The sequence below is a fragment of the Onthophagus taurus genome, chromosome 6, assembly GCF_036711975.1.
Source record: "Onthophagus taurus isolate NC chromosome 6, IU_Otau_3.0, whole genome shotgun sequence".
Classification (NCBI taxonomy): Eukaryota; Metazoa; Arthropoda; class Insecta; order Coleoptera; family Scarabaeidae; genus Onthophagus; species Onthophagus taurus.
Window position 1 is genome coordinate 5146748 of NC_091971.1, and position 26660 is coordinate 5173407.

The following is a 26660-nucleotide window of genomic DNA, read 5'->3' on the forward strand; positions in this document are numbered from 1 at the left end:
AAGTGTTTTTAATAAAGAAAACCTTTTATAAAACCACAAATTTATTTTTAACTATATTTAAATTGTTAATTTTGAAAAATATTGACATACATATGACATCTGAAATATGAAACACAATTATGACAGCTTAATTGTCAAAATTTTAACGTAATCGTTACACAAATTTAAAATAATTAAACCAAGAATAAACATTTTAATGAATATAATAATAAAAACTTTCCCAATGCATGCCCACCTTTACACGATTTTGAAATCTATTAATACCTTTAAAACACAAAGGGGTTGTTTGGATAAGAGTAAAAGTGATTTGGGTTGCCTACAACCGGGAAACGTAAAGTAGTAAACAAACGGTTCCAGCAACCGGCGGCACAGAGACCACAAGAAAAAGGGGACCGGTTTGTATGGTTTAGTCGCGTAGGTGATAGAGGCACGGTGATGTGCGTTGTAACCGAACGATAAATTTCTTTCGATTCAACTAAAACCACCCTCTTTCACCAAACCCCGGTATTTTCGCATTTATAAACATCCCCGGGTTTCCGCATTGAGAGCTTTTCGCGTACCGTTAGTTACGTTTACTCACCACAAGTGAATCTACAACAAAAAACATCGTGTTATGTTAAAATAGGCGAACAAGTGTATCGAAAATGAACGGGATTGGATCTGTGACACCACAAGAATTATTCGTCAAGGAGGTAAAGTAAATAAAAATAAAATGTTTCTTTCATCACTTTTATATTAGATTTTTTTTTGTGGTCATTTTGTTTAAGTAACTTTAATAAGATGGAGCTTTCGCTGCAGCGTTTTATATTGGAATCTAAACGATGCCGGGAACGCACATTTTTGTTTAAACTTACACGCATCTGGCGTTTCGATAGGTGCAATGAACTAAAACGGTTTTAAAATTAAATATTAAAGAAAAATTTACGATTATTATAGATCGATAAAACATTTATTTAATGTTATTCTCGACTTTAAGTTATTAATTAATCGAAATGGACGAAAATTAAAATGTCAAAATAGTTTTTAATATTTCATTGTCAACATTTTTCAATACTACCAACCTAAAATGTGGTTAAAAATAATTTTTTTTTAATTAATTTTCTTCTCCAGCAAATTTGCATTTACAAATAACGGCCAACACCATTTTTTTGTCTCGCACATTTATCCTATAATTGGAAATTCCGTTATCATGTAAATCCACGTCTCTAACTTTTATGCTTTCTAATGGAGACTTTGTCGTTTGATTATAGCTTATTTCTTGGCGTAAAAGACATTTTCGTTCAAAATTTTTAAAGAGAAGAAGGTATAAAGTATGTTCAACGATTTTTTGAACTTTGTGGAAAAGTCTACTTCTTATTACAATTTTACCAAACCTGTTTTGATTACTTAGTTTTTTAATGACATCAAAAAACACGTTTTTTTAATTCTTTGTAAAATCTGCCAATATCTTTTTCCCAATAATATTTGACTTCTCTCAACATCCTGTATCATCCATCAACATCATCCCTAATATCTCTCCTCTTTCAATATCTCTCCTCTTTCAATATCTCTCCTCTTTCAATATCTCTCCTAACGTCTTTCCTGTCGCTGCACAACATCTGATATCTCAACATCCTTCCAGATATTCTCATTTCTTTCGCCTTTTCAGCATTAGTATCTCTTTACACAGCCATTCATAACTTCCAACAATCCCTGACTTTTCTAAATAGCATTCTGGTCTCTCTCAACATCCTTCATAGCAGCTATCAACAGTTTTTCAATTTCTTCCAATTTTCTAATAACTTCAAAGAACACGTTTTCTTAATTCTCTGTAAAATCTGCCAATATCTTTGTGCTTTTTCCCAATAGTATTTGACTTCTCTCAACATCCTCTATCATCCATCAACATCATCCCTGATATACCCCATATCGTTTCTGATATCATTAACTTATCGTAGCATCAATGACATCTCTCATTACAACCTAGCCTCTTTCAATATTTCTTCTATCGTCTTTGCTGTCGCTACACAACATCTGATATCTCAACATCGTTCCAGATATTCTCATTTCTTTCGCCTTTTTAACATTAGTGTCTCTCTACACAGCCATTCATAACTTCCAACAATCCTTGACTTTTCTAAATAGCATTCTGGTCTCTCTCAACATCCTTCTTAGCAGCTATTAACAGTTTTTCAATTTCTTCCAATTTTCTAATAACTTCAAAGAACACGTTTTCTTAATTCTCTGTAAAACCTGCCAATATATTTGTGCTTTTTCCAAATAGTATTTGACTTCTCTCAACATCCTCTATCATCCATCAACATCATCCCTGATATCTCTCGATATCGTTTCTGATATCATTAACTTATCGTAACATCAATAACATCTCTCATTACAACCTAGCCTCTTTCAATATCTCTCCTATCGTCTTTGCTGTTGCTACACAACATCTGATATCTCAACATCGTTCCACATATTCTCATTTCTTTCACCTTTTTAACATTAGTATCTCTCTACACAGCCATTCATAACTTCCAACAATCCCTGGCTTTTCTAAATAGCATTCTGGTCTCTCTCAACATCCTTCTTAGCAGCTATTAACAGTTTTTCAATTTCTTCCAATTTTCTAATAACTTCAAAGAACACGTTTTCTTAATTCTCTGTAAAATCTGCTAATATCTTTGTGCTTTTTCCCAATAGTATTTGACATCTCTCAACATCCTCTATCATCCATCAACATCATCCCTGATATACCCCATATCGTTTCTGATATCATTAACTTATCGTAACATCAATAACATCTCTCATTACAACCTAGCCTCTTTCTATATCTCTCCTATCGTCTTTGCTGTTGCTACACAACATCTGATATCTCAACATCGTTCTAATGTTCTCATTTCTTTGGCCTTTTCAACATTGGTATCTCTCTACACAGCCATTCATAACTTCCAACAATCCCTGACTTTTCTAAATAGCATTCTGGTCTCTCTCAACATCCTTCTTAGCAGTCATCAACAGTTTTTCAATTTCTTCCAATTTTCTAATAACTTCAAAGAACACGTTTTCTTAATTCTCTGTAAAATCTGCCAATATCTTTGTGATTTTTCCTAATAGTAGTTGACTTCTCTCAACATCCTCTATCATTCATCAACATCATCCCTGATATACCCCATATCATTTCTGATATCATTAACTCATTGATGTTACGAATGACATCTCTCATTACAACTTAGCCTCTTTCAATATCTCTCCTATCGTCTTTGCTGTTGCTACACAACATCTGATATCTCAACATCGTTCCAGATATTCTCATTTCTTTCGCCTTTTCAACATTAGTATCTCTCTACACGGCCATTCATAACTTCCAACAATCCCTGACTTTTCTAAATAGCATTCTGGTCTCTCTCAACATCCTTCGTAGCAGCTATCAACAGTTTTTCAATTTCTTCCAATTTTCTAATAACTTCAAAGAACACGTTTTCTTAATTCTCTGTAAAATCTGCCAATATCTTTGTGATTTTTCCTAATAGTAGTTGACTTCTCTCAACATCCTCTGTCATCCATTAAAATCATCCCTGTTATCTCTCCATATCGTTTCTGATATCATTAACCTATTCTGACATCTCTCATTACAACCAAGCCTCTCTCAATATCTCTCCCATCATCTATTAATATCATCTTTGCTGTTGCCACACAACATCTGATATCTCAACATCGTTCTAATGTTCTCATTTCTTTGGCCTTTTCAACATTGGTATCTCTCTACACAGCCATTCATAACTTCCAACAATCCCTGACTTCTCTAAATACAATTCTGGTCTCTCTCAACATTCCTCTTACCAGCCATCAATATAATCCTCCAACATCCTTATCATTTAACATCTCTCAATGAACTAGCTAGCAAATTTGTCCTTGATGTCTCAGGTTAATAATCACCACCTAATTTTATATCTAACTTTAACCTTGTTTTTTTTTTGTTTTGTTTATATATTTGAATTTGAAATTTTGATATCAATTTTTTATCCTTCAATCATATTTTTCTTTATCTCGCCAGTAATTAATTATTGGTTGGATTTTGTACTGCCGACTTTCGTCAGATTTGATAAAAGGCTTACGCCCGAAACAATATCTTTTAGTTTGCCTTCGGTTTTGTGGTTAGCAGCTTGTAGTAAAACCGTAATCTTCGGAGTTTCAGTGTATCTTTGAAATGAGTATGACTTGTTGGAACAATGACGTCGACGACGACGTCCAGGACGTTGATTCGACGCAAGATTACACAATCGATACGAGCTGTAGTTTTAAAAAACCCCGCGAAACAACTTCTTCCTGGAGAGACTTTTTCAAATTGGAAAATTTTACGGTAAAGAAATTAATTAATACATTTCTTATGTATTTCAATACATTTATTAGAAATAATTTTTTTAACGTACTCATTGTACAATACAATTGCGTGTTTTAGCGCAATTAATTAAGCAAATTCGCTATGTTGCTTTTGCATGACCTCGTTCCGCCCTTAATTCGATAAGCGTTTAAATATCAACAGGGTAACGAAGTGTGTATTTCAGGAGTGTATTTTGAATCTGTTTTTCTTATAAATACTCAATCTTATTGACTTTATAGCTAATGTTTGTTTTTGGCGATGATAACCCGAACGATTCATTATCATTACTTCGTTGAATATCGCAGTTTTATAGGAAAAATTATTACTTACAATTCTCTTAAACTAAATTATAAATACCGGTGACACAAAATTTATTGCCATTAAATCGTAATGACTTCAAACATACAGAATAAAAAGTGTAATCGTAGAATTAAATTTGTACAAAGGATTGTAATGAAATTGAAACGAAATAAAAATAAGGTAACTATACTTTTATTTATAAAGATATTCTTTGTCTGATTATATCCTGAGACACACAATGTTTGTTTTGAGTTTGTTATCAATGTCTTGATGTTTTTTCATATCGGCTACGTTCAATAACTTTAATATAGGATGAAAAATTTATTTAATCACGGCTTTTCTCGACATCGCATCATTTTGAAATTAAATTCGATATAAAATGAACGTAATAAAAACATTACTTTCATTTCTGCAACTTTCAAACGTATTCATTCTCAATCTCTTGTAAATTTCAATTTGATTTCGACACAATTTCATTATCGCTTTAAAAGTTACAACACCTTCGGTTGTTGTACGACGACGTCACCTCTACCAAATCTGTAACTGCCGGTGTTCATGTTCCGGATAAGGCGACATTGTTAACGCGATGAGGTCATGATCGTCAAAAGATTACCTAAGGGGATTATAAACGTTATAAATCCATAAAACATCCGTATCAATTTTCAATTAAATTAGTTTTCAAATAACTAACCTAAATAAATAGCCTAAAAGAGATGACTTGAATTGATTGCAACCTCATTTTACAAAACTTCATCTAGTTTGGCGAGGTATCTTCGTTTCAAAATGATTTTGATCAACCTTATTACAATCAAAAAGGTATCAAAATGTATCCATACTTATTAAAGTTTATTCAAAATGATGAAAATTGCATCTAAAATAGTACAAAGCAGGTTTGTTGTATTGAAAATTGTTCATGATGAATAAAAGTTAATTGGAAATGTTTAGAACCTTGTCTAAATGATTGAAAATTGTGTGGCAATCTTTTAAAACTTGTCTAAATAATTCACAACTGGTTCATATTCATCCCAAGATGTTCAAAATTACTAAAAATTGCATTTAGAATTGTACCAATTAGGTTTATAGCGTTGCAGAATTGTTCATATAATCGTTTAACTATCCAGATATTTTTAAAAAACCGGATAGTTACCAAAATTCGCTATAAAATTCATTTCTTGAAGGATCCTTGTGGAAATATCACCAATTATTAATTAAAGTATCCTCTTTTTAATGTAAAAAGCGGTTTTGAAAAATCACTTTTAGTTCTTGAGAAATAAATTTTTGAAATAATCGACAATTTTTTCGAACCTTGCAATTTTCGCCGATTAAGTTTTAAAAATTCGTATAAAATCAATTTCTTGGAATATGAGCATGAAAATTTTCCAAAGTGTTAATAAGGGTGTCCTCTTTCCAATGAATCAACACGTTTTGAAAAATAACTTTTAGTTTTTGAGAAAACAATATTTGAAGTTTTGATCAAATTCTCGAAGTTGCAATTTTCATCGATAATTTTCAAAATTCGCTATAAAATTAATTTCTTGAAGGATCCTTGTGGAAATATCACCAATTATTAATTAAAGTGTCCTCTTTTTAATGCAACAAGCCGTTTTAAAAAATCACTTTTAGTTCTTGAGAAATAAATTTTTGAAATAATCGACAATTTTTTCGAATTTTGCAATTTTCGCCGATTAAGTTTTAAAAATTCGTATAAAATCAATTTCTTGTAATATGAGTTTGAAAATTTCCCAAAGTGTTAATAAGAGTGTCCTCTTTCCAATGAATCAACACGTTTTGAAAAATAACTTTTAGTTTTTAAGAAAACAATATTTGAAGTTTTGATCAAATTTTCGCTGTTGCAATTTTTGTCGATAATTTTCAAAATTCGCTATAAAATTCATTTCTTGAAGGATCCTTTTGGAAATGTCCCCAATTATTAATTAAAGTATCCTCTTTTTAATGCAAAACGCAATTTTGAAAAATCACTGTTAGTTCTTGAGAAATAAATTTTTGAAATAATCGACAATTTTTTCGAATTTTGCAATTTTCGCCGATTAAGTTTTAAAAATTCGTATAAAATCAATTTCTTGGAATATGAGTATGAAAATTTCCCAAAGTGTTAATAAAAGTGTCAGCTTTCCAATGAATCAACTCGTTTTGAAAAATAATTTTTAGTTTTTGAGAAAACAATATTTGAAGTTTGATCAAATTTTCAATGTTGCAATTTTCATCGATAATTTTCAAAATTCGCTATAAAATTAATTTCTTGAAGGATCCTTGTGGAAATATCACCAATTATTAATTAAAGTGTCCTCTTTTTAATGCAAAAAGCCGTTTTGAAAAATCACTTTTAGTTCGTGACAAATAAATTTTTGAAATAATCGAGAATTTTTTCGAAATTTGCAATTTTCGTCGATTAAGTTTTAAAAATTCGTATAAAATCAATTTCTTGGAATATGAGTATGAAAATTTCCCAAAGTGTTAATAAAAGTGTCCTCTTTCCAATGAATCAACACGTTTTGAAAAATAACTTTTAGTTTTTGAGAAAACAATATTTGAAGTTTTGATAAAATTTTTGATGTTGCAATTTTCATCGATAACTTTCAAAATTCGCTATAAAATTAATTTCTTGAAGGATCCTTTTGGAAATATACCCAATTATTAATTAAAGTATGCTCTTTTTAATGCAAAAAGCCGTTTTGAAAAATCACTTTTAGTTCTTGAGAAATAAATTTTTGAAATAATCGACAACTTTTTTCGAAATTTGCAATTTTCGTCGATTAAGTTTTAAAAATTCGTATAAAATCCATTTCTTGGAATATGAGTAAGAAAATTTCCCAAAGTGTTAATAAAAGTGTCCTCTTTCCAATGAACAACCCGTTTTTCAAAATAACTTTTAGTTTTTGAGAAAACAATATTTGAAGATTTGATAAAATTTTCGATGTTGCAATTTTCATCGATAACTTTCAAAATTCGCTATAAAATTCATTTCTTGAAGGATCCTTGTAGAAATATCACCAATTATTAATTATTAATTGAAAAATCACTTTCAGTTCTTGAGAAATAAATTTTTGAAATAATCGAGAATTTTTTCGAAATTTGCAATTTTCGTCGGTTAAGTTTTAAAAATTCGTATAAAATCCATTTCTTGGAATATGAGTATGAAAATATCTCAAAGTGTTAATAAAAGTGTTCTCTTTCCAATGAACCAACCCGTTTTGAAAAATAACTTTTAGTTTTTGAGAAAACAATATTTGAAGTTTTGAAAAAATTTTCGATGTTGCAATTTTCATCGATAACTTTCAAAATTCGCTATAAAATTAATTTCTTTAAGTATCCTTTTGGAAATATCACCAATTATTAATTAAAGTATCCTCTTTTTAATGCAAAAAGCCGTTTTGAAAAATCACTTTTAGTTCTTGAGAAATAAATTTTTGAAATAATCGAAAATTTTTTCGAATTTTGCAATTTTCGCCGATTAAGTTTTAAAAATTCGTATAAAATCTATTTCTTGGAATATGAGTATGAAAATTTCCCAAAGTGTTAATAAAAGTGTCCTCTTTCCAATGAACCAACCCGTTTTGAAAAATAACTTTTAGTTTTTGAGAAAACTATTTGAAGTTTTGATAAAATTTTCGATGTTGCAATTTTCATCGATAATTTTCAAAATTCGCTATAAAATTAATTTCTTGAAGGATCCTTGTGGAAATATCACCAATTATTAATTAAAGTGTCCTCTTTTTAATGCAAAAAGCGGTTTTGAAAAATCACTTTTAGTTCTTGAGAAATAAATTTTTGAAATAATCGACAATTTTTTCGAATCTTGCAATTTTCGCCGATTAAGTTTTAAAAATTCGTATAAAATCAATTTCTTGGAATATGAGTATGAAAATTTCCCAAAGTGTTAATAAAAGTGTCCTCTTTCCAATGAACCAACCCGTTTTGAAAAATAACTTTTAGTTTTTGAGAAAACAATATTTGAAGTTTTCGATGTTGCAATTTTCATGGATAATTTTCAAAATTCGCTATAAAATTAACTTCTTGAAGGATCCTTGTGGAAATATCGCCAATTATTAATTAAAGTATCCTCTTTTTAGAGTTGCTTCGTTAGTTAAATCAGCATCAAAAAAGTTCATTTTGTATCTTGGATCCAAATAAGTTGACATATCTAACCAGCTTTCTTATTAATTTCCTTTTTATTCAAATATAGCAATAATATGGCAATGTAAGGTATCACTTCAGAAATTACCAGAAATTATAATGGCCGGATAGATCCGTTCCATCACTAGTTTAAATAAAATAAGTTTAAAAAGAAATGTTTTAAACAAAGCCATAAAGATGATATCTTATTTCTTATATTGAATTTTTATGAAATGACTCACTCATAAAGACAAAGTTCATCTTTTATTTAATTTGCTGCAGTTGCAAAAGAAATAAAATACAATATAATGTCAGCTCTTTTAAACTAATGGCGTTTTGATGTTAAAATATTGTGTAGGAAGAGAAATGCAAACAACCAATCACTTATGAATTAATTAAAATAAAAAATTAAAATTTCTTAACAACCTTATCGTTAACGATATTAATAGTGTAAAATAAACTGTTCAGATCACGGACGAATCGTTAAAAAAAAAGGAGCAAAACCAAAACGACAAAGACGAAGTTATGGCTTCCACATCGTCGTATACGAAACCGCAAATTTATTCCATTTCGTTGGAGTGTGACATTGAATTTGCGAATTGATTAATAAGACCTTTCTGCTTAGTCGTCAAAGAGAAACAAAAAGTTTTTTTTAATAAAAAGTTATGACGCATTCATTTTTATTTTCTGGAAGCGATGAACTAAACAATTTAAAAAGAAAAATCTCGTTACTTTTTTTTTTCTTTGATAATATTTAAATTAGCAAATCGTGTCAAGTAATTGAATCACGTAGGAGGTAGAAAAACAGGTCGAAAATGAGAAGGTGTTTAAATTTCTTGGCATTTGTTTGCCGCTTCGGCGAGTTCTCCTCGTTTTTCTTCTTCTGGTCTTCTTCGTGTTGATGCGTTGTGGCGACCATGAGCGGGTTTCGATTTCTTGACGACGACAATTCGGTGCCAGTTTTGCTTGTGAGGGACAGATGGGCCCAAGATGTGAGTGTGTTCAAAAAGAATTCTTTGTTAAATTTGAGCCTCTCCTAATGAAATTGTACGGTTTTTATAAAAACGTTCTCTTTAGTGTGAAGAAAAAAAAAACTTACTTTAGAATTTGTTTATATATAGCGATGGTGTAATATTGTCGGTTATTTATAGACGAATGAGCGCTAGTTACTTAGTTTTTTTGCAATGGTGTTAGTTAATGCTCATAAATGAAAGTTATTTTCTTTCGAGGAAATAGAATTATTTTTTTATTTTTAATTCTAATTATGTTCAACAATTTCAGCTTAATAATAGAATGAGTTTGAAAGCGTGTTAAATTATGTATTAAATTACGTCATTAACTGCAATTGTGGTGTATTTAATAGAATATTATTAAAACAGATTTATCATCGCTTAATTGAGTGAAGCTGTGATAATAACTTTATTTTTTAAGTCATTAATTAAATGTAGTTTATTAATATGAGATCCTTTATTTTTTTTTAGGGAGTTCAAATTAAGGAAATAGATGTTGGACAAAGCTGTAATAATTGTCCTGATTGCAAAAACGGATACGAACCTCATTTATGGAGGTAAGTACATTTCAATTTTGATTAAAGAAGCTAAATTGATTAAAAAGAGAATTTTTGAGTTGTTTCATTGATCGATATGTGACCTAGTTTGCACTCTAACATAATTGGTTGCCTATATAACAGGCGTTTTTGGTAGTATGCTTCAAATTTTGCTTTATTGCTATACTTATTTTTATGTTTGATGTTTATAAACATTGTTTGTTATATCATAATTAATCCTTAACTAGTTTTAGTTTAGCTATTTTTATTTTGTAGCAATAAACTTAAAGTTTTTAAAAACGTCAGAATGGATGGTTTACATTGCAAGATTTCTTATTACACAAAAATTAAAACTGATTGAATGCAATATTGTTAATGAGAATTGTTCATAATTAACTAAAAATGCATTATTTATAATCAGTTGCCGCTTAGCTGATGAAACACTGTAGGAATAAAGTGAGAAACTTCAATACGTATGTCAAAATGGATTATACTAAAAAATGTCTCATTATTTAAAAGCTACAAATAATCAAAAAGAATATTGTTCATATAAAATTGTTCATATTGATACAAAAAACAATGATCGTTAACCTAGCTTTTTAGGTTCCATGCGAAAATCTTGAAAAATGTCAAAATTTTTGGTTTACATTAAAAAATTGATCACTGCTCCAAAACTAAAATAGATATAAGAAAAATATGGTGAATGAAAGTTGTTCATTTTGAACCAATAAAGCATAATCCATAATAAGTTCCAGATTGGCTATCATCATTTTCTGGATATTTTGCGAAAATCTTTAAAAATGTCAAAATGACTGGTTGAATTGTTGCTAACACAAGACCTAGAACTAGAATCATTCGGGTTTAGCCACACGTCTCTCAAGACGGCTAAACCCGAATGATTCTAGTTCTAGGTCTTGTGTTAATTCTAATATTGCACTATCACTAAAACTAACACAAGAGCTAGAACTAGAATCATTCGGGTTTAGCCACACGTCTCTCAAGACGGCTAAACCCGAATGATTCTAGTTCTAGGTCTTGTGTTAGTTCTAATATTGCACTATCACTAAAACTAACACAAGAGCTAGAACTAGAATCATTCGGGTTTAGCCACACGTCTCTCAAGACGGCTAAACCCGAATGATTCTAGTTCTAGGTCTTGTGTTAGTTCTAATATTGCACTATCACTAAAACTAACACAAAAGCTAGAACTAGAATCATTCGGGTTTAGCCACACGTCTCTCAAGACGGCTAAACCCGAATGATTCTAGTTCTAGGTCTTGTGTTAGTTCTAATATTGCACTATCACTAAAACTAACACAAAAGCTAGAACTAGAATCATTCGGGTTTAGCCACACGTCTCTCAAGACGGCTAAATCCGAATGATTCTAGTTCTTGGTCTTGTGTTAGTTCTAATGATAGTGCTAGTGTAAAACTAGAACTAACATTAGACCTAGACTAGAAACATTTAGACATGTTGCATTTTATGTGAGACAAAGTATGTATGTAGATTCACCCTGGTTTCTATGGAAATATAGTTTTCAATATCAACTTTCAATCAAGTTTTCAAATATAGTTTTGTATATTGGATTTTTTGAAATTCACTGTATATGCTAACAATAAGTTTTATTTTATTTATTCATTACGTTAGTTTTAAGTAAAGAAAAGTATCAATTCAATTAAATAGTAAGAGTTGTACGTGTTTGGAGTATAATGGAATTGAAACTATTCAACATTCACTTTACGCAGACGTTTACAAAATAAAAAATTAGTTCTCACGTCTTCATTGGTTACACGCTTTCCTATAATGTCGTAACAAACGGTTTTAAAACGCTTTAAAAAATGCTGCTCACAACAAAACAAATAGAAAGAAAAATCTAACACCGTATAAAATATTTTTAGGATTTTATCATTGTGTTGTTTTTTTAGGATGTGGTTAAAACCAAAGAAATTGGTTTCTATGAGTCATAGATAATTCCATTATCAACAAGTTAAACATTTAAAAGAAATTTGATTGAGTTCTTTCATTAACGTTTTAATGCGAAAAACAAGCAGATGTCCATTCGAGTAGGAAAAGTTTAGAGAAGTGTGACTTAAAAATATCCATTAGAGCGGAGCGTAGGAGAAAGAGAGTTCGGCGTTAAAAAAATGTTTATAACAGGCGAGGTTAATGAGATGAAAATGTTACTTGTTGAGAAATGTGTTTATACCAGTTGAAATTGAATTGCACATTGAAAAAAATACGAGCTTTATTGTTACGTTAAGGCGGGTTAAAATATGTTCGAACTGTGTAATAATTATGTTGTAGATGTGACAAAGGATTAATTGAATCATTTTTATCTGATATGTTTACAAAAAGAATGATTAATTTATTCATTGGGATTAATCCAATTATTTATTAATATAATCGCATCGTATCAAACTTAATCCTCTAGTTAAATTATTAATCTCGTACGTACTAATAGTTACATAGTAATTTATAAATGTTTACTAGTAACTGTAGAAAATTTATGACACACTCTACAAAGTTGCAATACATCACACCGTTTACGGATGGTGAAAACGCGTCCAAGTTAGATAATCGTACGAAAGGAATCGCGTAGAAGCGTAACAAACCGTTTGTAAAAAACAATGGCTTATTAAAACCCATTGCAAAACTTTTTTTTAGAAATCGCAATTAACATAAATCCATGAAAATTTTCGAGTACACTCGAAATCAAAATGTGGGTGCGCGTATTATTGGATTTCTAAAAATAAATCGTTCTTGAGAACGCTGATAACTGCAGACGCGTGTGTTTACCAATGTTCAAAGATATCCCTCCGTGTTAATGAATTTGCTATTTTAGTGGAGAAATTGACGGTGTTAATGGATATGCAAACCATTCCGATGATGAGCGAGCACAAATTAATTGGTTTATAAACAAGTTAATTTTTTAAATTTAATGTCGCTGCACCCTTTTATATTATTATAGCATTCCTTTTTTTAAACCACGTGATTTCTAGTCGTTGAGGATCCACCCTAAGGTGCGGTTTCACTGCACAAGCAATTAACCCCTGATACACAAGGAGCTATCATCGACCCCCCTTTAGACCTCTGCAGTATCCTCGCCCCATTTTACAACGAAAAATCCGATGGTCGATGGTTGGTAAATGTCATGGGGAATATCAACGCCCACAAAATATAAAAAAAACGGTTTCGAATGTCAACGTAATTGGATTGTGAAAGGGCTTCTCATTTTATAATGGTGAAAAGGTTTTATTTTTATGACATTAAAAGATAAAATAAAAGGAATTAAAATCTTTTAACAAAACGTTTTATGTTTCGGTAAACTCTTTGATTTGTTTAAGATCAAAAATAGTTTCTTTCTTAACATTGCGAAGTTTATCATTAATTTGAATCATGCTATTAAGATTTAGGTTGATAGGGCATGAAATGTAGCTCCTCGGCCGCAAGCAACCTCGGCTAAACTTAGTTTACCTGATTAAAATTAGGCAAAGAATATATTATATTACTTGATCAAGTCGAAGTCGGTTACGGCGGAGGTGATGCTGTAAATAAATATAATATAGAAAAATAAAATAATGTTGTCTAATGCTAGTTCTAGTGACAGTGGTAGGTAGCATAAGAAAAGGCATCACTATGTTGCATATTTTTATTGAACTAAAATTAACACAAGACCTAGAACTAGAATCATTCGGGTTTAGCCGTCTTAAGAGACGTGCAATAATGACAGTGCTAGTGTAAAACTAGAACTAACACTAAACCTATAGAACTAGAAACATTCGGGTTTAGCAGCACGTCTCTCAAAACGGCTAAATCCGAATGATTCTAGTTCTAGGTCTTGTGTTAGTTCTAGTATTGCACTGTCACTAAAATTAAAACAAGACCTAGAACTAGAATCATTCGGGTTTAGCCACACGTCTCTCAAGACGGCTAAACCCGAATGATTCTAGTTCTAGGTCTTGTGTTAGTTCTAGTGATAGTGCTAGTGTAAAACTAGAACTAACACTAGACTTAGAACTAGAAATATTCGGGTTTAGCCGCGCGTCTCTCAAGACGGCTAAACCCGAATGGTTCTAGTTCTAAGTCTAGTGTTAATTCTAGTAATAGTGCTAGTGTAAAACTAGAACTAACACTAAACCTAGAACTAGACACATTCGGGTTTAGCCGCACGTCTCTCAAGACGGCTAAACCCGAATGATTCTAGTTCTAGGTCTTGTGTTAGTTCTAGTGATAGTGTAAAACTAGAACTAGACACATTCGGGTTTAGCCGCACGTCTCTCAAGACGGCTAAACCCGAATGATTCTAGTTCTAGGTCTTGTGTTAGTTCTAGTGATAGTGTAAAACTAGAACTAACACTAGACCTAGAACTAGAAAGCTTGTTTCTAAGAATGTTTCTAGCTCTAGGTCTAGTGTTAGTTCTAGTTTTAATTTTTACGCAGCGCTAGACCAAGAACTAGAATTATTCAGGTTTAGCCACACGTCTCTCAAGACGGCTAAACCCGAATGATTCTAGTTCTAGGTCTTGTGTTAGTTCTAGTATTGCACTGTCACTAAAACTAAAACAAGACCTAGAACTAGAATCATTCGGGTTTAGCCACACGTCTCTCAAGACGGCTAAACCCGAATGATTCTAGTTCTAAGTCTTGTGTTAGTTCTAGTATTGCACTATCACTAAAACTAAAACAAGACCTAGAACTAGAATCATTCGGGTTTAGCCACACGTCTCTCAAGACGGCTAAACCCGAATGATTTTAGTTCTAGGTCTTGTGTTAGTTCTAGTGATAGTGCTAGTGCAATACTAGAACTAACACAAGACCTAGAACTAGAATCATTCGGGTTTAGCCGCACGTCTCTCAAGACGGCTAAACCCGAATGATTCTAGTTCTAGGTCTTGTGTTAGTTCTAATGACAGTGCTAGTGTAAAACTAGAACTAACACTAGACCTAGAATCATTCGAGTTTAGCCACACGTCTCTCAAGACGGCTAAACCCGAATGATTTTAGTTCTAGGTCTTGTGTTAGTTCTAGTGATAGTGCTAGTGCAATACTAGAACTAACACAAGACCTAGAACTAAAATCATTCGGGTTTAGCCGTCTTGAGAGACGTGTGGCTAAACTCGAATGATTCTAGGTCTAGTGTTAGTTCTAGTTTTACACTAGCACTGTCATTAGAACTAACACAAGACCTAGAACTAGAATCATTCGGGTTTAGCCGTCTTGAGAGACGTGCGGCTAAACCCGAATGATTCTAGTTCTAGGTCTTGTGTTAGTTCTAGTATTGCACTAGCACTATCACTAGCACTATCACTAGAACTAACACAAGACCTAGAACTAGAACCATTCGGGTTTAGCCGTCTTGAGAGACGCGCGGCTAAACCCGAATATTTCTAGTTCTAAGTCTAGTGTTAGTTCTAGTTTTACACTAGCACTATCACTAGAACTAACACAAGACCTAGAACTAGAATCATTCGGGTTTAGCCGTCTTGAGAGACGTGTGGCTAAACCCGAATGATTCTAGTTCTAGGTCTTGTTTTAGTTTTAGTGACAGTGCAATACTAGAACTAACACAAGACCTAGAACTAGAATCATTCGGATTTAGCCGTTTTGAGAGACGTGCTGCTAAACCCGAATGTTTCTAGTTCTAGGTTTAGTGTTAGCTCTAGTTTTAATTGTTATGCAGCGCTAGACCAAGAACTAAAACCCCGTGATCAAGTCGAAATCGCTTTCAGCCGTTGTAAATGCTATCCAGATTTAGGTTGATTTGTACATTAGTCAAAAAGAATTTTATAAATCATATCCAATTCTTTCTCTCTCAATTTAAATTTCTCGTTCAATAAATAAACCCTTATACTGTGCGCGAACGTATAACAATAAATACGTCGGGCGATGGAGTAAAATGCGATATTTACACAAAATCGGCTTCGATTCATTCAACACGAATAGGTTTCAAACGGTGAAACCGGACAAAAACAAACTTTCCCGCCCACGCATTTTAAGTCAAAACTCGACTTTATATCATGCTATTATACCATTTAATTTAGAGACGACCGAGACCCTTCATAGATGCACCACGTGTTGAACCTTCTGGTAAACGGCCGTCGATATGCAACGTGTTGTTTTTGGCACGTAATTGCGCGTGGGTTAATTAACAAATTTACGTCAGTTTAAAACGTGCAGATTGTATTTGCAGCACATCAGATCCGTGGTTTTTGGTCTATAATAAGATTCGATCGCATATAACGGCCGCGCCTGTACTATCTCAAACGAGGGGGGAAAATTCAAATATTTTTATAGAAGAACTGGCCCGTACGAGATTCACTGTCTATTTATAAATTCATCTTCATAAATATTTGATAAGCTAAAAGATGGACGGTCTTAAATTAGCAAGGTTTGTTAATTTATGATCAAGGAGTGAGGAGTAGCTTTCAATAAGAAAGCATTATTCACATACTTACATATTACGTAGATATTTTTTAAATTTTTATCCTTGAGATATATTTTTTTTTCTTTTATGCAAGTTAATAAATTATTAATAACACATTGTAGTTGACCTACGTTTATAGGAACTTATTACTTATTCTTGTAACGTTAACTAGACAACTTTTAATGATAATTATGAGAATGCATTGGAATGCGTTTATTTATAATTTAACTAAAACACGAAATCTGTTATTTTTTTTTTTACTACAAATAACATTCCCTGAAATGAGTAACAAATTACGTCATGATTTCGAAAAAGTAAACCCGGAGATGTCTCGACAACGAAGCCCATTGTATTCAAGTTTGTTTCTACAGCAATTAAACATTTCAATCGCCCCTTTTTGTATTCAATTAACGATTTTAACTGAAATTAACACTTAGTTCTTTTTAAATTAACGGATAATACTTGGTAATAATTGCATTTCTTTCTCGAAAGATTTTAATTAGAAAAATCTACAGAGTATTTATAAAGTTACCTTGACGTCAATTTTTGACAAAAACTGCAAAACATGAATGACATCAGACGCTGGCTTTCGTCCAAACATTGTTATGTCTGGCATAAATCTTTTGCCCACCGACGATGGTGTCGACGTTTAACAAAAATACGGAACTTAACTTGATGATCTAATTATGATTTATAAATTTATTCTGGTTAATTTCATTCTTAATCTTTAAACTTTATAAATATATTCGCAAAATGTTTATTTTGTTATTTTTAATGATTTAAATTATTTAATTAAATTCTATAACTGTAGAATTATCATGGAGATTTTTTTTATTAAGCTAAACAACAAATAACAGCAGTTGTCATCACAACTGTTTAAAATTGATCAAATAGAGAAGGAGGAATAAGAATAGCTGGGAGAGAACAGGAGGAGTAAATTTTCTGAAGTGTGGAAGCAGGCGAGAATAGTATGGCTAATAAACCTGATGGGGGAATAAGACCTATATGTTTGGCTTTGGCTTTAAATAAGATGTTAGATGGGATATTGGTGGCAGGATGTAAAATTAATGAGTTGGGTTGAGTTAGACACCATCTGGCTGTCGAGTATACTAAGAGTTTTGAATGGAATGGGCTGCCCGAGGTATATGATGAGTGTGATTGAAAGTTTTTAAGTAAATGTCCGCAGGGTCTAGTACAGAACCAGTCCTATGATTCTGCGGAATGAATGAGTGGCTAGATGATTCAGGAACGTGATGGACGAGGAGAGTAAAGAACAGAAGAAAATGTGGGATAGAGTCTGGAAGGCATGTGAAGAATAGGCGATGGGTTGCAAGGTAGAATATGCCAGGGAGAAATTATGATCAGGAATGCGATTAACTACATCGGAGTGATCATAGTTTACAAGTAATGTTACAAGTATGCATGGAAGAATGGCAATGCTGGCAAGGAAAGAATGGGGAGTTAAGGCTGAGATTAGAAAGATTATTGTGGAAAGGATAGTATTGCTTGGGTTGCTGTATGGTGTAAAGCTTTGGGGTACAAGATGGAACGATACAAATACCCTGGTGATGCTATGCAAATAGTTTCGAGCATGTCTTTGTCTCTGGTTGCGAAAAACACACGAAAATCGGACGAAGCAGATCGGTTTGGATGAAGGAGATCGTTGGAGACTTTGTGTGAAGGACAAAATTAGATGATTGTGCCTTCGTAACATAATAGTGCGAATTAGAGATAGCATGATAGGAAATAGAAGAAGAAGGATTCGGAATATGCCACAATTTTACAAGGGGAAGTACAATCTAGCCCTGGGCATAGCCCTATGAATTGAATTTGTATTATTTAATTTATAATGGAGTATGAAGAGTGGCTTTCTGACTATAACATGAATGAGAAGAATGGATGAAGGTATGAGGATGACAAATAAAAGGGCAATAAACATGAAGAGCTTGACTAGGCATTTAGGAGTGTAAGGCTAAGTATGTATATGTCGCAGGCAAATGGTTATTTCAAGTAGATAGCTTTTTCCTAGTCAAATACTGTCTGCCTAGGCAAATAGTAGTTCGATACAGTTTTATCATTAAATGTCTAGGCAAATAGTGTTGGACAAGACAAATAGTATCTGTCTATGCTTGTTTTAGGCAAATACCATTTTTTCGATACAACAATGCAATAGAGATCGTTATCAAATTATTTGCGTATCATTTCCAACAAATGCATAACTTTTATACTTTTATTAAGTTTAATTAAAATACAAATAAACGATTTATTTCTTGTCAACTTAAATACTAAATACAAAAATTTGTTTTGACAATTGTTGCTGGGATGGCATCTACTATTTCATCTTATTTTCATCTTATTTTTATTTTTATCTTATTTTTGAAACAAGTACACCTTTTTGTACTGCACTGACATTTCGAAGGCTGGCACTGGCATTTTGACATACCTTGTCCAGAAAACAGTGACTGTGAAGTGCAGGCCTCTCTTAGGCCCACTTTTACCATCCTCCTGATAAACTATCTAGAGGATAGTTGCCATGGTTACGGCGGTTTTAAGCGCTCTCATTGGCTAAGACCTGGATTTATCTATCGGATAAATTTATCAAGAGGTGATAAAAGTGGGCCTTAAAGAAATAAAACATTCCTGGGGTTGGGTTGGGTTAGTTTAAAGAGCTATTTGCCTGAAAATATTTTAGCCATATCCTATTTGCCGAGGAAACTAGAATTTAGACTGAAATAAAGGGAATAAAACTATATGCCTAGACAGATAGTATCTGACTAGGAAAAAGCTATTTACTTGAAACAACCATTTGCCTGCGACATATACAGAAAGGAAATGATAGAGGGAATGGAGTTCCTCAACAATAAGCAGAGGTGTGTATGTTTTGTGAACATGGCATGGAAGGATAGTGTGGCTAAGAGTAGCGTACAGTTGATAACCAGTCTTGGTCCATTCAAGGTATATTTGAGAAGATTTGGAATAATTTAATTCACTTGGTGGTAGTTTCATAAACATTAGGCACTTCTTTATTCTCTATATCGTACTAGCCTAAGTATTTGGTCCGTTATGATGCTTACTTTTGCCATTTTTTCCAATTAATTATTACTTTTCCCAATTTTTGATATTATTCTCCCATTTGCGATCTTGTAGTCCATGAACCATTTAATATTACCTTATATTGAACTTCAAAAGCAAGAAATGTAATTTATTAATTTATGATCCAATTAAAGGATTGAATAAGAACCTATTTCTTTTACAACAATCCCAATAAAGTGTCATTTACCTTACCGATTACTTATTAAAAAAATCTTATCAGCAAAATAAAACATCCAAGATAACTTTAAGATCGCACCGGTATCCGCAGTAACAATTATAAAATAGAATGTGAAAAATGATAGTGTAAAGAAAGGGATTAGATAACTGTTTGCTGTTATCTGTTTTGTTATCGACTTTAAACGATGGAGATCTTATTGTTTTTAGAGGAAATAAAGCGTCCGTTTTGTCGAGTCCGTTTGGCGCAAACTCCGAGCGCCTCGAATTCGAGTCGGTTTTTGTCGTAGTCTCAAACTACTTCGTTTCGACGAGCCTCTGCCTTCGCAAGCAGCGCGAAATTTCAAAATAAACACGCGCCTTTCGGTAAATCATCTCGAAAAGAATGCGTTTTCGGATCGATTTAATTGTGATTTTATCATTTGTGATTAGTACTTGTTATCGTTAAATTTGTTTTAAATTTTCAAACGCAAAAAGTGTTTGATAAAAAGGAATTCGTAAAACAAAAAGTTTTCAAAACAAAAAAGTTTTAAATTGGTGTTATTGTTTTAAAAGTAAATTTCTTAAGAAAAAAAACTACTTCTACCTGAGAAATTAGAAGAATTTCTTAAATATGGTGACTGAAACGAAGAAACAACCAACTTTACCACCTTTTCCGGAATGTGTCCATCCCTGGCCCGGATTACATTTAGCTTGCGTTAGGATTGTACAATTGTATTGTAAAGTTTTCGACAGACCGGATTTATTACCAATTGCAAGGTATTATTATTGTTTTAATAAACTAATTTTTTGCAACATTATTTTTTTAATTAATTAATTTTTTTCGGTGTCTATTTGACTCGTTGTGATTAGAGATTATGGTGTTTATTTTTAGACAGTGATAATAAAAGGAGTAAAATAAGAAGGCGGGTTTGAGTCGATTCGATTTCTTTTAGATCGTCGCAGTAAATTTAGCACAAACTTCGGTGAATCACGGGCGTGCAATTCATGTTTTATTCACATACGGTTGTCGTTTTTCATTAAAAAGATAGATTAGATTTAAATAATCTAACTCAAACATATTTTGTAGAACACGTTGTTTTTTTTGTCTGCACCATGTGGTTTTATAAATTAATTTTTTTCTAAACAACAAAATACTAACTTAATGATGGGAGCTTTTTGTTTATTCGAGTTTTGGCGTTTAACTTATATTTAGAATTATTTGTATATTTAAAATACAAGGGTAATTTGTTAATTATTGTGTAAATAAGATAAAATCTTTTTGTTGTTGTTTGACCGGGATGATGGTACTAAGAAAGTACAAAGTTATGATTCAAACTGAGTTAATAGTTTATCATTTTTTTAGTTCGTACTTTTACAAATGTATGAAATTCGCTATTTTTACATTTTATTTTTATTTTACTGCGTTATGGCAAAAGTAATGTTAACAAATATTAACACAAACATTTCTGAGTACTTTAAAAATATTGAAACGAAAAATATCAAAAATCCCTAAAAAAATTATAAACAAAGTTACATATATTTTTTCTATAATATCATTAGTTTCATATTAATATGATATTAATAATTGTAGAGGCTTAATCAGATAAAATCTTTCATTTCCCAGTTTAATAAAAGCCGAGGTGCAACAATGTGATGATTAGCTTCGGGTTGATATGATCTTAATTGTAGAGCCTTAGTTGAAAGCGATCTCGGCTTAATCAGATAAAATTATACATCTTTTATACTAAATGAAGCCGAGGTGCAACAATGTGATGATCAGTTTCGTGTTGATATGATATTAATTGTAGAGCCTCGGTTGCAAGCAACCTCATCTTAATTACAAAAAAACATACATCTTGCACAATCAATAAAACCGAGGTTGCTTGCTGCCGAGGCGCAACAATGTGATGATCAGTTTCGGATTGATGTGATATTAATTGTAGAGGCAGAAAAAATCATACATTTTAGCATACATATACAATGTGTTAATTAATTATCGTAACCGACGTCATCATTACAAGTATGCAACCACTATCACAGTATTGGTATTGCAATATGCGATTTGCGATATTGGTTGCATACTTACAATGATGACGTCGGGTACGATAATTAATTAACACTGTGTAGATATGATCACAGAATAACCAGAAATGACACTGACGTCGATTCGTTTGATGTTGACGGCATCTTGTTTTATGACCTCGACTTAAAATCCGCCATCTTATCGCGAGGAACCATAGGCGCGATGAACGCACAATGAATGAGAGAGACAACCTCATTTACCACCAATAGCAGCAATATACAGAATAACCAGAAGTGACAGTGGCAGTAACCCGCCACATCTGATGTCATATTATAGCGAGTTACCAAGGTATGTTGCTATTGGTGGTAAAGATTTTTCGGGATACCGCTAGTGTCACTTCTCGTTATTCTATGCCTAGGTTTGTTGAGTATGGGTTATATGGACCTTATTATATTATGGAACTAGAAACATTCGGATTTAGCCGTACGTCTCTTCAGACGTCTTCATTCGGCTAACCCCGAATGTTGCTAGTTCTAGGTCTAGTGTTAGTTCTAGTTTTACATTAGCACTGTTACTATGTAGAACTAACACTATACCTAGAACTAGAATCATTCAGCTCTACGCCGCACGAATGATTCTAGTTCTAGGTATAGTGTTAGTTCTACATAGTAACAGTGCTAGTGTAAAACTAGAACTAACACTAGACCTACAACTAGAAAGTTTCGGGTTTAGCCGTGCGTCTGAGGACGCTAATGGACGCGGATGTTTCTAGTGACAGTGCAAGTGTAAAACTAGAACTAACACTATACCTAGAACTAAAATCATTTGGGTTTAGCCGCACGTCTCTAAAGACGGCTAAACCCGAATGATTCTAGTTCTAGGTATAGTGTTAGTTCTAGTTTTACACTTGCACTAACGCTAAATGTAACTCTTTATCTTTATCCACTTGTTTCTCTAGGAGTAAAGATCTAGTTCCCAAAAGTCTACAATCCAATATCATCTATAAGATTCCTTGCAATAATTGTGAAAAAACGTATATAGGTACTACCAGTCAGTATTTTGATGCTAGGATAAAACAACATAAACGTGATTGTCAATCTAGTCTGACCACTTTGGTCAGTGGTCACCACTTTGACTTTGAGAATTCCCAGATTGTAGACAAAGAATCATTTTCTTCTAAGAGATTATTCTTAGAGATGTTTTATTACCTTAGTTCTATTTACAGTTACCTTGTTATGAAGGATTGGGGTAGAAGGGATCAGACAGATGTGGAGGGTGATTCTCTTGTTTTCTAGTTTAAACGATTTTCAAATTTATAGTATTATAGTATAAAGTTACATTTTTAAATTAGTTTCACATTTCAAATTCAAATTTCAAATTTTCGAACCAACACTGTTTCTGGTGTTTTTTGGTGTTTTGCCGGGACGACGGTTGGTCAACCTTGTTCTTTCCAGTTTTTTGCAGTGTATAAAAACTTTCTTAATTATTGCGTCTTAACTTTTAACGTAGAATTTTAACGTGGTTTTGTAATATTTTGATATTGTAAGTAATATTCAATTTTCATACTGTTATAATTAACTTTTCACAGTTTTTAGTAGTATTTGATCTCGAATTGTTACTTTTGTGTTTCCTCAGTTTAAACTTTGGTTCAGTTTTATGCGCAATCCACTTTTGTAAGTAACTTAACATAAATTTATACATTTTTGTAACTTTTTTTGTTGTCTCAATATTGTAGTTACCTTGAGGAAGGAAAAATAAAATTTTCGAAAGCTTGGTAAAGATAAAAGGAAGCCTTTTTTCAATTATCGAACCTTGTCGTGTTGGTCGTGTATCCCAAAAACTACTTTAGTTTCTAACAGTAACGACCGTTACTACTCCTAAATTATACTTATACAGTATGTTTACTCAACGGACCTTGATTCTGTGCTTTTAGTAACTCGCGATAAGATGGCGGATTTTAAATCCAGATCACAAAATAATCCCAACCCAACATTAAACGAATCGACGTCAGTGTCATTTCTGGTTATTCTGTGGCAATACCATGCTTCCTCGCAATAATATGGCGTCAGATTTGGCGGGATACTGATATTAATTGTATAGCCTCGGCCGCAAGTGACCTTGGCTTAATCAGATGAAATCATACATTTCCCTTCTAGCACTATAATGAACAGTTTCATCTTGATATGATCATAACCTCGGCATAATCAGCTACAATAACGATATTTCAACATAACTTTGATTATGGATTAACACAGCTAACGACCGTTACTACTCCTAAATTATACTTATACAGTATGTTTACTCAACGGACCTTGATTCTGTTCTTTTGGTAACTCGCGATAAGATGGCGGATTTTAAATCCAAATCACAAAATAATCCCAACCCAACATCAAACAAATCGACGTCAGTGTCATTTCTGGTTATTCTGTGGCAATACCTTCGTTCCTCGCAATAATATGGCGTCAGATTTGGCGGGATACCGATATTAATTGTATAGCCTCGGCCGCAAGTGACCTTGGCTTAATCAGATGAAATCATACATTTCCCTTCTAGCACTATAATGAACCGTTTCATCTTGATATGATGATAACCTCGGCATAATCAGCTACAATAACGATATTTCGACATAACTTTGATTATGGATTAACACAGCTTGACCAAGGTTCGCAACTTTATCTACATCTTAATCCTGAGAATTAAAAACAATTCTAAATTTTAATTTTATTTCAATTGAGAAATCATATTTTTAACTCATGAATTTTTTTTTTGTTGCGAATAGTAAACACAACATTTTTCAACACGTTTATACATATGTATTTAAAAAAAAGTGTGATTTATGCGGAATGTAAGCAATTCGTTCGCTCCGTAAAACGATCCGCGGTCTCTAAAAGTATCTGGTGTCTGAATTCCTAATTGCCATACTAATTTTGTCGCCTCGATATCTAGGACGCTACGTGCATTTTAAGAGAATAACTCGTAAATCAATCCTGAATGCTTAACTAAGATAACATAATTTTGAAATTTTTTAATTCCATTCATAAAGATAATTCACTTGAATTTTGTTTTTCTTTAGTTTTTGATATTTTTGTCCGACCAATTCTTCGGTGTGGCATGCGTGGTATTCACGTTGAGAAAAGAAGTCCGTTGATCTCTTTGTTTTTAATCGTCGGACGCCAAAGGGGCCGAGACGACGTCTCTCGTCACTTAATTTATATCCCCTCCTGGAATAACATTAATTGAGAAATTGAATTGGCGCTGGGACGTTAAATATTTTGACTGGCGTTAGCTTTTAAACCGACTAGAAACTCGATCTTAACTAACGCTTTCGTTACTCACTTTATTTTACTTTAATGTATTCTTTATTCAATAATTGCATAAAATATTATTGTAGCGTTTATTTAAAATATAATGGTTCGACAATAAACACTTTAATGTTATTCACGCTATATTATATTTTATATAGCTGCCATATTTCACAGGCTTTTAAACGAGTCATAGAAAATTGGCTTTGAAAATTCAAGTTCATCAAATAAAATCTTTTGGAGGTTTTCACCGAATTTTACCGCTTTTTTATGAATAACCTTAATTCGACTTTGTTTCTTTGAGCACACTTAAGAAATCGTGTGAGTTTGTGTGAAATTCTTTGAATACAACAAAACAAAGACGATGATGTGAAAATCTTAATTAAACTTGAATTTGAGATGTTTGTTTAACTTTATTTATTTTAAGACTTAAAATTATTTTTAGTTTCAAATTTCAGGACATAAAGATTTATTATCCTTCAAAGCTTTTTTGCCAACAAAAAAAAATTAATGCTTTGGTTTCAATTTACATTTTCTTTTAGACAAAATAACGTACATTGTTTGAAATTTTCTGCAAATGGGAGATTAAGTAAAACGCGAAAAGAAATCTAAATATTATGACAGAACTCACAAATCGCACAGTGAAAAATACCCATCCATTTCAGTTCAATTTATCAAATTTAAACTTTAAATATTACAAAATCATATCGAAATTCTTAGTTTTCTAAAAACAGTTTAAACGATATTTTATAAAATTACAATATCAAGCGGAAGTGAGTAAACTGTGAACGAGATATCGAGACCTTGACAAGTAAAAAAGAAACGTTTTTGCTTAAACAGTTAAAATACGAGAGCCAAGAGTCGGTTTATTGTGCGCTAACATTCTCATTTCGATTTTTTACGACCGACAACATCCGTCATAAACTTTTGGCATTGGCCAGGTGAGGAGTTTTAGCGTTCACGACTACGGTTCGCTTCTTCTTATTGTTTTAATGGGAAAGGAGTGTGTCGAAAATAACTCGGAATCATATTGGAAGAAAACATTGTGTTGGATTATATCGGCAAGCGGCAGTTCCGGAATTTACGACTGTGACTAATTCGGGCATAACCTGCCAAAATTGTTTAATTATAGCCCTTGTATATACACACATACAGAGACCGCTAGTGTTGTTTCTACTTACATAAGGCACCAAAATTCCACAATTGTTAAATCATCGATTTTAAGATTTCAAATAATTAAATTCAATCTTTTCAAAATTGATTTTTATTAAAAGCTTATTTATTTTTTAACCCATTTATTTTACCCCACACAAACTTCGTA

General features: G+C 32.3%; 1 protein-coding gene across 5 annotated transcripts in view; it reads left to right on the forward strand.

Annotated features, from left to right (window-relative positions):
* Positions 1-384: 384 nt before the first annotated feature.
* Positions 385-26660, forward strand: part of LOC111420646 (four and a half LIM domains protein limpet) — a 65315-nt gene continuing 39039 nt past the window's right edge. The window contains exons 1-2 of one of the 5 annotated variants that reach the window (XM_071197049.1): positions 385-692; positions 10276-10361. In XM_071197049.1, coding sequence (XP_071053150.1) covers positions 645-692; positions 10276-10361 — 134 coding nt within the window. In that variant the 5' untranslated portion in view covers positions 385-644. Of the gene's footprint in view, positions 693-4171; positions 4340-4735; positions 4841-9696; positions 9787-10275; positions 10362-20590; positions 20792-26660 lie in introns of those variants that run through there. The other 4 variants (XM_071197045.1, XM_071197046.1, XM_071197047.1 and 1 more) reach the window with 4 other exon arrangements.